At 37.6% G+C, this 16,473-nt stretch overlaps 2 protein-coding genes across 2 annotated transcripts in view; one reads left to right on the forward strand and one right to left on the reverse strand.

The window, feature by feature from the left end:
• The first annotated feature begins 5,731 nt into the window (after positions 1-5,731).
• LOC128734524 (inositol monophosphatase 1-like) lies at positions 5,732-7,264 on the forward strand. The gene is made up of 5 exons (XM_053828767.1): positions 5,732-5,867; positions 5,952-6,085; positions 6,145-6,292; positions 6,344-6,561; positions 6,618-7,264. The coding sequence occupies exons 1-5, from the start codon at positions 5,805-5,807 to the stop codon at positions 6,877-6,879; spliced, it is 825 nt and encodes a 274-aa protein (XP_053684742.1). The 5' UTR covers positions 5,732-5,804; the 3' UTR covers positions 6,880-7,264.
• A 3,320-nt stretch (positions 7,265-10,584) lies between these two features.
• The window catches only part of LOC128733618 (ecdysone-induced protein 78C), a 50,220-nt gene continuing 44,331 nt past the window's right edge, over positions 10,585-16,473 (reverse strand). The window contains exons 5-6 of the mRNA XM_053827339.1: positions 12,697-12,972; positions 10,585-12,629 (exon numbers count right to left, since the gene is read on the reverse strand). Of these exons, the coding sequence (XP_053683314.1) occupies positions 12,252-12,629; positions 12,697-12,972 (654 nt within the window). The 3' untranslated portion in view covers positions 10,585-12,251. The remainder of the gene's footprint in view (positions 12,630-12,696; positions 12,973-16,473) is intronic.

Raw genomic sequence — 16,473 nt, forward strand, 5'->3', positions numbered from 1 at the left:
ACAGTTTTCTTATCATTATAATTCTCAATATAATTTTTCAAATTCGCTATGAAACAAACAACAAACAACACGGTTTTGTAAAGAGGAAGGATATGCCTTTCGAATAAGATGAAAAAAGTTGGCAACCATCTTAGCTTTAGTCGCCATATTGGATTTTATCAGATAATCATCTTTTTTTGCCATTACCGGTACACTATCCGATTTTAATTTTCCAACTGGAGCATAAAAAATTGTTTCACTAAGAAATTTAAGCTCGGGAATATTATATCTGCCTAAACGGGTGCACATGTACAGAATAGAAGTGTCAGATTCATCTTACGTGAAAACTTGAGTACTTGCGGATATAATTCTTTAAAAAACTCGCATGGATCGTGTTTACGTGTGACGAAGGGGGTCCATAACCCTTCCCAAAACGGTAAACTTGACTGCGAGACTAGGCATCGCAACACTTGTACTCAGGGATGGCACTATCACTTTGACTCAATTCACATTCATTTGACAGTACCGTCTCATCCAAGCCAAATTTGACAAAGTTTTATATGGGACATTTGTAGAATCAGTTATTATCTACAATTTTGCTGAATAAAGTTTTGCTTTATCTCATTAGTGACTAAATGAACGTTCACTTAGTAACTAAAGCGATACTAGCAGCGTAGCACCGTAAATACAAAAGATACAGCAATACTTTATTCGGAAAAGTTGTAGATAATAACTAGTTCTTAAATCGTCCCATATGTAACTTTTTCAAATTCTGCATGACTGCGACGGTACTGTCAAATGAATGTGAATTGAGTCAAAGTGATTGTGCCATCCCTGCTTGTACTACAAACAATTTAGAAAATAAACCACAACCACGGGGCGAATCACTTCAAATTTAATATCCCGCATTTTGCACCTTACTGGACACCGCTGTTTAAAAGTGCGACTGGCACAAAAAGTGCGACAATGCGAATGGTGTGAGTAAGAAAGAGAAAGACTGGCAACTGCAATGTTGCTGTTTTGTTTTGTCATATACATTGGCATTAGAGAAAATATTCTGGATTAACCCAGGTACAGCTGCAAAGCACAATCAATATATTAAATATATTTATGCTTATTTACCTCGATATTTACATACGGGTCATTCCACGGGAAATTTACAGTCAAATTTTTTTTTCTCTTCGGAATATTTTTTTTACGCTTTGTCCAAAAAAAATCGACACGTATTTTTCAGATCCCTGTCACGACAGTTGTCAGCTGAAGCCGCCTCCGATAGTGGTGGTAATAGAGGTAGACAACAAATTTTGAAACAAAATTTAAACGAGACAACGCATGTATTTAATGCTGCGCAGTATGACGAAAGCAGCGTGTTGTTTCCCTTTTTTTGTTTGTCGTAAAAAATAAGACTATCAAAAGTCAGAATTTTTCCTATCTTATGTTGCCAATAACACAAAAAACGAACATCGTTCATTATCTACATCCTACATGCAACATATTTTCTGAACCATAAAACCCTATGATTGCGTAATTCTTACAGATGCTGTCAAAATCGAGCCAGCAAGCCTGGCTCAAACGGCTTCAAGAAAAATGTATGAGAATGACGTTTGTGCCAGGGATGTGGTATTTTTCTATTTCGATGTTACTGTTGGAATTCGCAAGATATGATTTTTGAAAGTATTGTAATCTGAAAAAATCACTATTTTTTAAATGCTGATTGTAAACATAGTTTGTAATATCAAAAAATGACTTTCTACCAGATGTATTCACTATTCCACAAGCTTTCAAAATTGGTATAACATACCCCCTTTCGATTGTTTTTCAATAGTTAAATAGTGCATTTTTATAAACAATTGCAATTTTTTCAAAGTTGGAACTTTTTTTTCTCGATTTTTTTTATTTTAAAATATTTCTTCATCTTTCTCGAAGAAGCATGCAAAATTTGGAAATGGAGAAATGAAAACTCTAGAAGCTATGCATGTTTATATCGAAGCGCGCACATTAATGCAAACGAGCGGTTATGCTCAATCGATGCTCTAACCCACGGGCAGCTTCATAACGAGGCCGCCTTTGATGCTATTAAGTGTAACGTGTCGTAGAACCACGCGCGTTCGTCCGGTCGTTTGCATTAATGTGCGCGCTTCGATATAAAAATTCATAACTTCTAGAGTTTTCATTTCTCCATTTCCAAATTTTGCATGTTTCTTCGAGAAAGATCAACAAATATTTTAAAATAAAAAAAATCGAGAAAAAAAAGTTCCAACTTTGAAAAAATTGCAAATTGCATTTTTTGATATTACAAACTATGTTTACAATCAGCATTTAAAAAATAGTGATTTTTTCAGATTACAATACTTTAAAAAATCATATCTTGCGAATTCCAACAGTAACATCGAAATAGAAAAATACGTGTCGATTTTTTTTGGACAAAAAACGTAAAAAAAATATTACGAAGAGAAAAAAAAATTTGACTGTAAATTTCCCGTGGAATGACCCATACATACTTTTACCCGGGTGCTAAATATATTTACCGGTATTGATAAATATTTTACGAAAGTTTCCACCTTTTTCATACGATCTTGAGCTGTCAAGTCCCATCACAGTATGTAGCAAGAGTTGTTATGATGAGGTGGGCACATTTAAAATAGTAAATATATTTATCAATATTTATCACATATTCAATATTTATGCAGGAAGTGATTTACCCCGTGACCACAACTGAATAATCGGTCTGAATCCAAGCGAACGAAAAAGTACACCGATTGTTGGAAACTCGGTAATTAAAATGTCAGTACTCTACTGGAGCCGGCAGGCGCGTGTCAAGTGAGCCGTAGAAAATGAAGTATGAGATGGCAGTCATTCAGGAAGTACAATGGCCGAAGAAAGGGAGAATGCGAAGTCCGCACAGTAGATTCGCGCAGTAGATGTGTCTGGAGGATAAAGGGTAATTTTTTTAACTGCATCTTGATAAACGACATGACGAACGACAAACCCCATAACGCGAAGGAGGAGTTCTAGGGATCATCTATGCAGTTCATAGGACCCGAACCCTTTTTTGGACTATCTTCATGTGCCCTTAAAATGGAACTTAGGAATTGGGAAAAACTAAAGGCACAGTCCCATGCCCTTCTGGCATACAAAAAAAAAAAAAAAGGCACAGTCTAACTGGAATATTACCTCGAGTGCCCGCCAATCGAAACGTTTTATACAGCCAAATGCTCTTCAATCACAAAAACTATTAAACCTTTCAAAATCCCGACTTGAGCACATACACCGGTTTGATGACAGGACATTGTCCTTGTAAGTACCACCTGAAACTCATCGGTAAACTTAATGAAGCTAACTGTCGCTTTTGTAATCATGAGATTGAAAGCTCCGAAGATTTGTTGTGCGACTGTGTTGCACTATATCATAAACGACGTAGATATCTTGAGAGGGGCTGACTCAGCCCTGCGATATTTGGAATGCTGCTCCTAATCAGGTGATAAATTTCATACGAAATGCATCACCTGATTGGGATAAATGCCGACAGTAGTTGAGGTGGCCCATCAAACTTTGATAGCTCACTGATACGACATGGCATAAATTAAAAGAGGACACACCACAATAGATCAAAATAATGGTCGCGGTGGTAAGTCCCCAACAGGGGAAAAAATGATCTTCTCCAAACGACATATGGGGAGTACCCAAGGCATGACATAAAGATCATCATCAGGAATATAAAAATGCACAGGCCAGACGCGAAGAGTTCTTTTGCTCCGTTACTAGTAGAGATAGCCTCCATTCGATCATAAACGATAATGACCTTAGATTAATTAACTTTGCTACAGCCAGAGGAATCGCTACCTGGCTAGTTACGCACAACGGAACATCCGGAAGCATATCTAGAAACACCCTAACGAAGAGGCTTGCTCTCAGATCGACCGCATTCTGGGCACTTTTCTGATATCGTAGACGTGCGGTCATCCCAGGGACCAGCATCTCGTAGTAAGTAAGCTTCGCGACAGATTGTCCAACGTATTCAAATCGAAACCAACGACGAAGATATGACTGAACATTTGGAGATTACCAGTGGAAGGAGTTGTTTGCAGTTACCGTAGATTTACCAATACGATTCCATGCAACGGAGCTTTTTAAAAACTTCTTGCGGATATAGTTATCCGCCATTTACTCCATCAACTTGAGAAGCGTTGATGTCAGACTTATTGGTCTGGAATCTTTTTGCATTATTTTCAGTTTTTTATCTGTCTTAGGTATGCCTTTGGGTATCTGCCTTCTTTCCATCAGTTCTCCGTGATATGTCACAAAGTGAAACTGGTATGAAAAATGTTGATAAGCTCGGACATTCTATCGCTGTTCATTTTCTGTAAGAAAACTAGTAGCATTCCATCCGGATCTGAAGATTTCATTTGTTCAAAAGTCGCTAAGTCCCATTTGATCGAAGCTTCCGTAAACAATCCGCGTGCAAGCAAAGCCGTGTCGTTTGGCACATTACGTAACGACACATTCCAAAGCAGCGAGGTCTAATTTCATCAATGTTTTCTTAACACTTTACACTCTACATTTAAATAAAACAGGAAGGTAACAATCGAAATCATGCAAATATTTTTTAATGACCAATTGTGTTGTATACAGCCAGGGATTGTCCATTAGAATTTTTAACATTTTTTTCTGGTCATCACCAAGCGCGAGGCCCCCCTGAAGCGCGAAGCTCCGTTCCACCGCACGGGTTTGCCGGCTCTGGGTACTACACAGCATTAATTCCACATTTGCTTTTTTAACTGCTGCTGAATTGTTCCTTGGAAACTTCTTTACTGGTAAACCTCGATAACACTAAACGAGTATGCTGGCTATATATGGTAGCTAGCATACGTAACCTAGCAACAAGTATGGATTTTCTCACTCCACTGGGATCAGTCCTTACGATCTACTGTTACATTGATATCCCTCATTTTTCACCTTACTGGCCACCGCTGTTTAAAAGTGCGATTGGCGACTGGCGAATGCTGTGAGTAAGAAAGAGAAAGACTGACAACTGCAATGTTGCTGTTTTGTTTTGTCATATATTGTCAATTGCAAGGAAAATTGTAACATCCAAAGATCGATATCGCTCATAAAAGTGTTATTTTGCATTAAATCGTTTCGGTATCTCAGCGCACTTATTGCTTGGAAGATAACGAAAAAGTGCGCCGAAGACCCCGAAACGATTTAATGCAAAATAGCACTTTTATGAGCGATATCGCACTTTGGATGGTACAATTTTCCTTGCAATTGACAATACATTGGCATTAGAGAAAATAATCTGGATTAATCCAGGTACAGCTGCAAAGCACATAGTTCATAAACATATTCGTATGGTGCAGATATATATTAAGGTGCAGAGTACACTCTATGAGAAGCATGTACTATTCAGCCTTGATTCACAATGATGAAGTAACAAAAAGAGTAGGTTAGAAATAGAAACCAAATCTAAAATGAAACAAAAAACTTAACTCATATCTAGCCTGCGGCAAAGCACTCAACTATACAGTATAGGCCTTCCACACCGCAACCGCTACACATTGAACATGAACCACCACAAACCATCATATAACTTGGCCGATAAGGCTGATACAAAACTTATCGTTTCATTTCGCTTTCTCTCTCTCACGTGCTGGACGCGTGATATTTTGACATTTTAGTTTTTTTTGTATAAATACAGGCGTTTGCTCTTTTTTGCTAATAATTGCCATTCAAACCTAGTCAGCTGTTGCAAGAGGACGTGTTTTTAGGGAAATAAAAATTTATTTTTGTTTTTAAATAGTGACTATACTAATAAACAACTAACAATGACGTTGGATCTGAACGAGTGTTACGCTTATGTGTTCGGTTTGGTAAAGGATGCTGGAAAAGTAAGTATTTTCATTAAACCTCTGAATATATTTTTTAATCACTTGAGAAAGATAGTCCTAATTAAATTATAATCATTCATACAGATAATCGCTGCCAGAAACAGTGAAAAGAAGAGTATGGTCGAGAAATCAAGCGATATTGATTTGCTCACAGAAACTGACCAACAAGTTGAACGTCTGCTGATGGATGGAATAACAAGCAAATATCCCGATCATAAGTAGAGTGCTGTAAGTATTGTTTGGTGTGTCAATAACTAACATCACCCGATATCGGTAGGTTTATTGGCGAAGAAGAAACTAGTGCAGGAAAAAAGGCGGAACTGACAGACGCGCCTACCTGGATAATTGATCCGGTCGATGGAACCATGAACTTTGTCCACAGCTTCCCACATTCGTGTGTATCGATTGCCCTATTGATCAATAAAGTATAATCAGCATTCAACAGTTAGGTGTCAAAATTAAACAGAGTTGTACAGATTACAGAAATAGGCATAATTCACAATCCAGTGCTCAACCAAACGTTTACCGCATGTAAAGGAAAAGGAGCATTTTACAACGGCGAACAAATTAGAGTGTCGGGTGAAAATAGACTGGGACACGCGCTAGCTACAACCGAGTTTGGAACTAGTCGAGATGAGGAAAAAACCTCTGTAGTTCTGGAAAATATCGGAAAACTCGTACGGGTTGTGCACGGGTAAGTTATCAATTAACACTTACAATTAAACACACCTGGTAACCATTTCCATCCAGGATACGTAGCACTGGATCAGCTGCCCTGAACATAGCAATGGTCGCTCAAGGAGGCGCTGATTTCAACTACGAGTTTGGTATTCATGCATGGGATATAGCAGCCGGAGATCTGATCGTGCGGGAAGCTGGCGGGGTGTGCCTTGACCCGGCTGGCGGGCCACTGGATCTAATGTCTCGTCGTTTTCTTTGCGCCAGTACGCAAGAGTTGGCCGACAAAATTATTCCTCTGCTGACGCAATACTATCCTCAACCTAGAGATTAAAGTGTAAAACTATTACCGGATCTAGCTAATTTGTCAGTCTATGTAGTGCTAGTGTTACAATTTAATTTTTAATTAATGTCATATGTGCCGTGGTAAATCAAACACCTGGAAATGTAGGTGTACAAGTTTTAGCGAACTAACTATTCGAATATAATTATAACTTGGTTGTGGGTGTTCTATCAATATTGCAATATTATTGATTTCTCAGTGACTTTAGAACAATTCATTAATGTATTGTGTAATTCTAAGACATGAAAGTTAAATTTTCGCAGAATAGATTCCCTAAAAAAATCAGTTAATTTTCAGCGTTATTTTATGTTTTAGGTAATATTCGTAGAGAACTTAATTTGATGAACTTATGGTACTTAAGTAAGTAGCTTCAAATGTTTTAGATCATTAATATAGATTCATTTAATACATTTTTATTATTTTGAACGTTAAAATATATTTATATTTTTTTCTGTATTTCTTTCTATATTTGGGTAATGACCCAAATATATCATGATACATAATTGCGAATATTAAAACTTAAAAATTTCGAACATCCTTTATCTTAATGCCTCTATTTTGATTTTGACATTCGGTCTTCAATTATTAAAATGGTATCCAAGCACGAGGTGTAGCGCATTAAAAAGTTGATCACGCATCGTGGGATTCGGAACTACTTGCACGTTAAAAATGACCAAACAAACGTTGTCACCAATGTAATAGAAGTGTTTAGCGAACATTTATCAATAGCCAGGAAGCTTGGATTGAGGGAAATTCGAAAGCCGGATGCCTTAGCGATGACAAAAAGTGTGACCAGCGCTTTCAAGCGGAACCCCAGCACTCCGTCCAAGATTTCGCAAACAACCTGTGGGTTTACAAGCATACTTACTCAACTTTACTTTATTTTAGTGGTCACGGTCCGTTGTCGATCCTTCGCCGAACGAATTATAGTCCTCCAGTACTGTCGGTCCTAGGCTGCCGTTCTCCAATCCCCTCGAACACCAGCTGTACGTGCATCGACCTTGACAGCGCACACCCATGATTCTTGTCCGTAAAGGGCTACCGAAAGGATTAGTGTTCTGTAGAACGCTAGTTTTGGCGGTGTTAACAAGTTTCGTCGGAAAACCATGTTCTAGTATAATCTTTCACAGCTAATTTGATTTGGCTGAATCGTATGCCGCCTTAAAGTTCACAAACAGATGATGGGTCTGCAAGTTGTACTCCCGAAATCGGTCTAGTAATTGACGCAGGGTAAGCTACTAATCGATCGTGGAGCGATCTTCACGAAAACCAGCTTTGTACTCGCCGACGAAGAACGTTGCTAACGGTCTCAATTTACAGAAAAGGATACGAGAAAGCACTTCGTAGGCAGAATTGAGCAATGTATTGCCTGGATGGTCTTGCACTCCAGTCGATATTCTTTTTTGAAACTAGGGCAAATGAGGCCATCCAACCACACCTCCGGCATTTGTTGTTCCTCCCAGATTCTGACAATGATGCGGTCACCTTCTCGACATTGCTATCTTGGTCTACAGAATTTAACAGTACCCCCATTAATATGAACCTCTCGATACTGAACCCCAAACAACGATGACATTCCCATTGAATTTCTACGAAGTGATTTCCCGTTCAGTGTTTTTGACGTTTTAGATTCAGTCATAGAAAAATGGCGACGGGCTGGGGGGTCGGTTAAAACTCCATGTGTCGTTGCCGGAATTTGGCCACCGAACTTCCTGAATAGCAGCGATCTCTACTCTGAATCGATGTAGCTCTCGAGCAAGAAAGTCAGCTCGTGCGGGTTCATGGACATTTCGGACATTACTAGTACCAAATTTCTAATCATTATCCATTTACCGTTTGCTTGTTCTTTGCCGTGTCCAATACCAATTGATCCGTTCCATATTTCCATAATCATTGTTCGTAGTAAATAAAAGTTTCGGTACACTACCTCACCGCGGTCGCGATACCTATATCTCGCTGATGGGTTTGCCATCTTCGATATAGCTTGCGGAACACAGCATTTCATATTAAGGATGGGCGAACAGCTCACGATCCGGTCAAATGAACCAGTTCACAGAAAAGAGCATTCAAAGGAACGGCTCCTGAAAAAGAACCATGGTTCTCCAAACCTACCTGAAGGTGGCACGAGACGAGACGTGAAGAGAATCTCTCATTGTCACATAGGTCTATTTGAAAAATTACCCGAGAAGAGCTCTACCGAGAATGGAAACTATGTAAAGAATTACCAGCAACTAACTGACGCAAAGCAGCAAATGAAATGCGCAAAAACTATTCTCGGTAAGACAGTCGCTGATTTTTCTCGCTTTGAGAAATGCTGTGTCACGTCACATGCACTAATATCCCTTCAGCCCTGTTTTCGTGCAAGACAACAGTTCCGAACACATTCTTGCAGAATCGGGATGCAATCTGGAAAAAGGAAAGAATCACCGCTCACTTTTCTATGATGTTTCACTTTTAGGACAGCAAACTGGACTAGTTTCAATGTTTAAAGATAAAATCGGTTGAAGAAAAGGCGTGGTTTTATACTTTAACAAAATTGTCTACTTTCAGGACATCAAATTAGACTAGTTTTAACGATTAAACGATAAAATCGGTTGAAGAAGAGAGATGGTTATGCGCTCTGATGTACTTCCCAAGCAGAGATATCAAATTGGTATAGGCTTTAATGTCGTAAAAAATCTTTGACCTGTTGGGACGGTTTGATTGAATAGTTTTTCCAGAGGCGAAGGATTGTTTCTCCAGGCACGCTGTAAGCAGTTTCAATGAAGCAATCAATGGCAGACGAAATCAGACCGTGCCAAACCCCATAACGTGTATCGACAGGAGGCAAACTGATTACCGATAAATCGGAAATGACCGTTTGATCAACAGTTTGATCTACTGTTGAATGACGTAGAAAACGTTGTTGTTGAAAGAATCTTAGAAGAGGTGAAAGAAAAGATGAATGGCGAAGCATCTGAAAGTTTACCCGTTTACGTACTTTTGAAAGGTATTCGTTACTCTCGTTAACTCCACATACAAAATTTTCTCTCAAATCCTGATTTATAAGCTGAAGCATTGCAGAAAAAAAATTATTTGCAAATACCAACGTGATTTTTGAGGGCGTCAGTCTACAATGCACGATCCGACAGACCCTCAATAAATTTCAATGATTTGACTTGCAGCTGCAGCACATGTTTATAGACTTCAAAGCAGCGTTTGCATCAGTTAAGCGAAATTAATTATATCTGCAAAAAGCAAAGCCTTGGGCTTAAACATCTTTCCAAAACTTGACTCTTTATCAACAGACCTCGCAGCCGGTTTTTAGAGTACAGGACCATTACGGGACTCTATCTAGCCGCACAGCAAGCAGTTAAGTCAAGCAGGTAAGTTATTTTTTAAATTATGTCGAACCACTCTTAATTGTTTCACATCTTGATCAGGATGGCGGTTGAGATATCTGACTAGTTCTCGCCGTTAGATAGTTTTAAGTGAGGCTACGAGCTGTTAATCTTACCGTTTAACATTGCATTGAAAGGTGCTAAACGAAGGCTTAAATGCAAAGTTGTGGTAGTATTAACGCCAAGTCTCACATGCTGTTAGCGGTATTACAGTTCAAGTGAAGTAGTATTCCGCCAATCTTCGGTGGATTGAGGTAGATCAAACATTTAGTTCGTTTATTGGGATACGTAAGAAAAACATAAATAGCAAATCGGATCATCTTCATTCCTTTATTGGTTTCTTAAGAAGTCAGATATTTGCCAGGCATTAAAAAATTCTTACTTTCAAAATTGAGATTCATAGCACGTGAGTCCAAAAAAAAAGAAAAACAAAACAAATAATACAATCTACAAAAATTGCTTATCTAATCAGTTTGCAGTGGCGTTTCGTTTTTATAAACTTTTCCGTTCACAGTTTTCTGTTTTAATAAGAAGCGATAAAATACGCATTTAAATCAACAATCAAATTATAGTTCTACACAGACGGTATTATATGTTTTAGCTTCTTTCAAGACCGTATAACTTTCATCATCTGTCTAAAAGTCCTATACGTAAATAACAATACATATAAATAGATACTCCATTTCGCTAAAAAGATAAGTTCTCTTCCATTGTTTCAATGTAAGCAATGTATAAAAAGTCAATAAAATATAGTTCATTTCTACTTACAATTAAGCGAAGTGCCAGTTGAGCGGAAAGTAGGAAGCGGTCTCTTCATCTTCGATGCGGTATTAACTTTTAACGGAATCTAATACGCACATGTATAAAGTAGACTAAATAACAAAATCTGCTTGTGAATAGTTTCTGCAGAAATAGCCGAATAACACTTCGATTTCACAGCAAGTTTCGTGCCTTGCGGATTGTTTGTGATAATTTATCGCTTATTTCCGTAACAATCATTATCTTCTGTGCACTAACGAAATGCCTTAAAGCTACCATTCAGTTTAAAATTTGCCTAAAATTACAATTTAAAGGTACAGCACCAGTTCATTACTTATCGCTTCCTTTCACATCTGTGTGTATGTGAGTATATTTGTGTACATATTTTTTAAGTGTGCAGCACGTGTTTGGATGTTGATTGCACCCAAACGTCAATTTGAACTAAGGAGAGTCTTTATCAATTGCGCAATATACGTGCACTTAAGTTAACTAATCCTAAAAAACGGTATAAGTTGCTCAATAGTATCTTACTTTTCAAAAGTGGCTCAATTCACCAGGAAGGAATTCACAGTTGTAGTTATGTAGTACATAGTTATTTGTCTTCGATACCGTTTTCGTGTGGTTCTTGTTGCTCAAGCAGGAATGAGATGAGAAATGCGATAATTCATTTGTTTTTTTTTTTTCGACTAACCAACGTTGTGAAACCACCATTCAGCGGTTAGCTATTCATTCTATTAACCTAACGTATATTTTTGTTGTTGATAAGATTGGTTCTATATAAGCACCAAATGGCATGTTTCGTAATAGATAAAACGGGGTTCCACTTGTTTCTAAAGGAAGTAGCAGGAAAATCGATCGTGTGTTGCGGTTAAGGTCTAGTACTTTCAACTATACACCGATATCAATGATATGTAAATAGTTTATGATTCTGATATTGTGGTTGTTGCTCTATTAGCTTACTTTTCTATACGACAATGTTAAGTTAAATTCGACTATCTATGTATATAAGTGATAATTAGAGTCACGTCCTACTACAACCAGCGAGTTTGGAATGATTGTAAAGAAGCCAACAAAAACTCGAGTCAACTAACATTGATCTAAATTCTCTACGGTTACATAGATATATTGATATAGATTTGGCAAGTCTTGATTCGTCCGATATTACTATACCTATACGAAATATCATCAATTATAGAATGTATTGGCCAATACCGCAGTATCTGACTACTGCAAATCTTCCTCACATTTGGGAACGTCGAAAATCTCCGCGAACAACGGCGGCAATCGGATGGAACTCCAGTTCTGTCGGAACCATTCCAGGTGGATGAAATGTTTCTCACCCAGGGTTCGCAACTCGTGGATTTTAGCCTCTAGCGCTGGCATGATTTGCAGTGCACTAACTGCATCGGATCGTGTCCTAGTAATCTGAACTCGCAATGCTTCCGCAATGCATTCTCGTGTCTTCAAGATGACCTTCGTTTCGGTAAGACCGGGTCGATCTGAGAGAAGAATTAGCGCAGAATATAGCCCTATCTCGGTATCACTCAAACAGCAGTTGTTCAGTCCAGTAATAAAATTGAATAATGCGTTTGCGTAATCAATCTAGAATGAGATGTGTTTGATAAATGTTAATAATCGAAATTTGGTTTAATGATAGAACAGGACTTACGTCGTATATCACCTCTAGCTGTTGCCTTGTAACGTACACTCCATCATCGAACGTAAGCGAACTGTCGTTGGATGCTTTGGCCACATGACTTAACCATACTTCGAAAAATCCGAGCTTTATTAGTATCAGTTGGTCATCTTGAAGAAATTCGCTAAACCCAGGAACTCGTTTAGCGAACTCGACGATCCGCTGCACCGATGGAGTCATTCTCAGGGCATATTGCTGCCACAACCAAACGCGGTGATCCTCAATTGAATCCAGTGAGTGTAGTATAAGCTGAGGATAGCAATGCAAAACGTGAGTTTGATAGGTAGATTCGAAGTCGATTCAAGACTTAAAACTGAATCAGAAATTTGAATTAGGAACCATAAAATCAGAATTAGGAAATATGTAAATCAACCATAAAATACGCAACAGTAAATTTTAAACGAGATTATATTGTTTTTGCTATCCTGGTACGATTGTCGATTCTTCTTCTTTAGCAGCTCAGACCCGGGAAGGCTGCTGCCGTATTCATGAGTCCGTCTCCATTTCAAAGGAAATTTTCCGATTTTTTTAGATACCGCTTAATTGAGACATTCATAACTCTTGAACCAAGTACCTATCGCGGAACACATAAAAACGGGAATCAATTTTTTTTAGCAATTCGGAAAAAATAGTATCTGAAGATTGATTTTCAGAATAGGAAATCTGATCGAAAAGGATTCGATCGACCGATCCCTCAAAAATTTATGGCTCTTGAATTTCATCGTAAAGTAGATTTTTATATCAAAAATTAAACACATTATCTTATCAATTCAAAACACACTTAATAGTCATCTTAAATAACATACAGCAATAATTAAATTATACCATCAAACGGGGTAACTTGCAACAGCGGGGTAACTTGCGACAACGCTATATCGGTCGAATTTAGGCCATTGCAAATCATATTTAAAGTTTTTGTCACCCCCCCCCCCCCCCCCCTGGAAATTGGTTTGAAAAATCAGGGTGCAAAAAAATAATTTGTAGGATATGAGTCAAATATCTTTTTATAAAATCAATTGTCTCTAGGCTCTACAGTCTGAAAAACTCGAAAAATGAGTCTCCGAGTTGAATTAACGCTTCTAGCACGAAACAGAAATGGAAATTCGAACAATGGAATTTCCGAAAATCGTCTAAAAAAATTTCCTTCGTTCTTGTCTTTTTTCGTATATTTTTGCATAGAAAATTATAACGTTTCTATTATAAGCAAGAATAGATTCGGTTTTCACGTTTAAACCTTAAATAAAAATTCTTAAAATCCAGGTTTTATTGCTCGATTAAAAAATTCACTTTGATTTTTTTTCGCCCCCCCCCCCCCTTCAGTGGCCGAATACCGGAAGGACAAAAACTTTATAAGATATTTGTAATGGCCTTATTGTATTTTTTTACCGTTACTTAAATTTTTAATCTATATCAGTCACTGTATCTTGTTAATAACAGATCCAAGAAGCCATAAATGCTGTCCTCTTGGTTTTTTGCTGTTTTGGTGATTTTTGAAAAACCTCGCAACATGGTGTTAAATTCATTGTCATTTTTTGTCTGCAAAACTTTTGTTTCGCCATCAAGCAATTCAAATAATAGAAGTCCAATATACATTTTTTATAGTAAAGTGAATAATAGGGAAACAATATAATTGATCTATGATGACTAGTTTTGTTTATCCTGTTTGTTACCAAATTATTCGTAAAACAAGTGCTTAAACGGGGTAACTTGCAACAGCGGATAGATATAAAAAGCTGTGTTCCGTTAACATCTCGAGGCAGGTTATCATTTATTTTTGCATCAAGAAAAGCTGGAGAGTGTAAGATGCCTGCGGTGAGTCAGAAATGTGTAAGTTTTTCTCGGAATATACTGAGGATATATAAGAAGCAAAAAGAAAATATCACTGAGAGAGATAGGCCAGCAATATGGTAGTATCCAGTGATGATCAGTCGTAATGTAATGAACATTCATATATTACGTAACCAAAGTATCGATGATTTTCAACTCTCCCGCTCCCCTTCGTAACACGATTTTGTATAGTGGATTTACGACGTGTTATGCATTATTCACAACCCCCTTCTCCTAAGTGCATTACGTAATATGTGAATGGTACCTAAAGAGGGCAGCATTATCGGATCCAGACACGGAATATCAACTTCATGAATAACATAAAAACTTAAATTCGTAGTTGCCGTTACGGGGCTCATAAATAATTTTCACAAACGTAATGTAGGACATTTATGCGTTTCATATTTATGTTATTCATAGCAAAAGCATTAAAAATCTCATGTAAGATTACCGTTTGCATTTTTAAGTCAACAGAAACTTATACAAATCATTAAACTCATTCAATATCAAAAAAATGTAACTTGTTGCAAGTTACCCCGTCGAAGGGGCTACTAGCAACAAACCAGTATAAAATTTCTACAACAGCCAATATTGATTACATATTTTTTTTCAATACGTAAAATTTTTCTATCCTAGGTCTAATAACTTCGGGGTAATTAGATATCCTCAAATGTGCTGCAGATAAGTTTTTACCTGCACTCATAGTTAAAAACTGTTGCAAGTTACCCCGTTTGACGGTACTTCAGCAATGTTAAATAACATGTATCCTCTTACTAGAAATCTCAACGCGATTCGAAGAGATTTAAGAGTGTCCCGAAAGTATCGTCGTTTGATCTGGAAATGACACCAGTAGGGGCTTGGGTCCAATGGCACGGGTGTATCCGATCGACTGTATCATGTGCTGTCTTGAAATCGATAAAAGATATCTGGTACTCTCGATGTTTCTGAAAGATTTATTGGAGAGTAAATATCTGATCCGTAGAAGCACGGACCTTCATAAAACCCGCCTATTATTATCATACGAATTCCCTTGCCATTATGGACAGAAGACGTAACAAGATCTGGAAACATACTCTGTAGGCTGCGTTGATGCTAGTTAATATTGGTGGTGTCTCGGTAATTACAGCAATCCAGTCGGTTACTCTTTTTGTAGATGTTCGAATTTGAAATTTAATTTTAAATCTTATTTCATGTCCAATTTCATGTCTTTTTTCAAGTCCTATTGCCGTTCTATTCCAGTCCATTCAATTGCAGTTTTATATCCAATTTCCAGTTCAATTTGAAGTAAAGCTGCTAATTTAAATTGGTACACGTACAAGTTTAAGTCCAATTTTAGGTACAATTTCAAGCCTTCGATTTAAATGTAAATACCAATTTACAATTCAATTTGAAGTTAAGATTCAAGTTAGACTCTAAAATTAAGTTCAATTTCACGTCAAATTTTATGCCTATTAAGGGTTCAATTTCAGGCTCAATTTTAGATCCAATATTCTGTTTAATTTCAAGTCGAATATGTAGTCCAAACTCAAGTTCAACATTACCAGTTTACTTTAAGTTCAATATAAAGTCCACGGAGCTCCATAGCCGACAGGATTCAGAGTCTGCTTTGACAAGCGAGTGGTCGTGGATTCGAATCTTTATAAAATCAAGCCATTCGATGTCAAGTGACTTTATTATGGACTTTATTCACTGGTCTCTCATTCTTCCTTCATGCTGAATTCTATAAATATCAGTCGCTGAATCCTTTTGACAGTGCAAAAGTCCCTCCTATAGTTAAGTGTACTGGTCAGAGGAACGAATGAGTACTCTACAATTGATGAAGGGACGGTAAGGGAAAGTAATGAAGAATTACTTTCCCTTTCCGTCCCTTCATCAATTGTAGAATCATCGCTTCAAAAAAAATTAATATATGCCAGACCGCAT

This window comes from Sabethes cyaneus, chromosome 2 (genome assembly GCF_943734655.1).
Source record: "Sabethes cyaneus chromosome 2, idSabCyanKW18_F2, whole genome shotgun sequence".
Classification (NCBI taxonomy): domain Eukaryota; kingdom Metazoa; phylum Arthropoda; class Insecta; order Diptera; family Culicidae; genus Sabethes; species Sabethes cyaneus.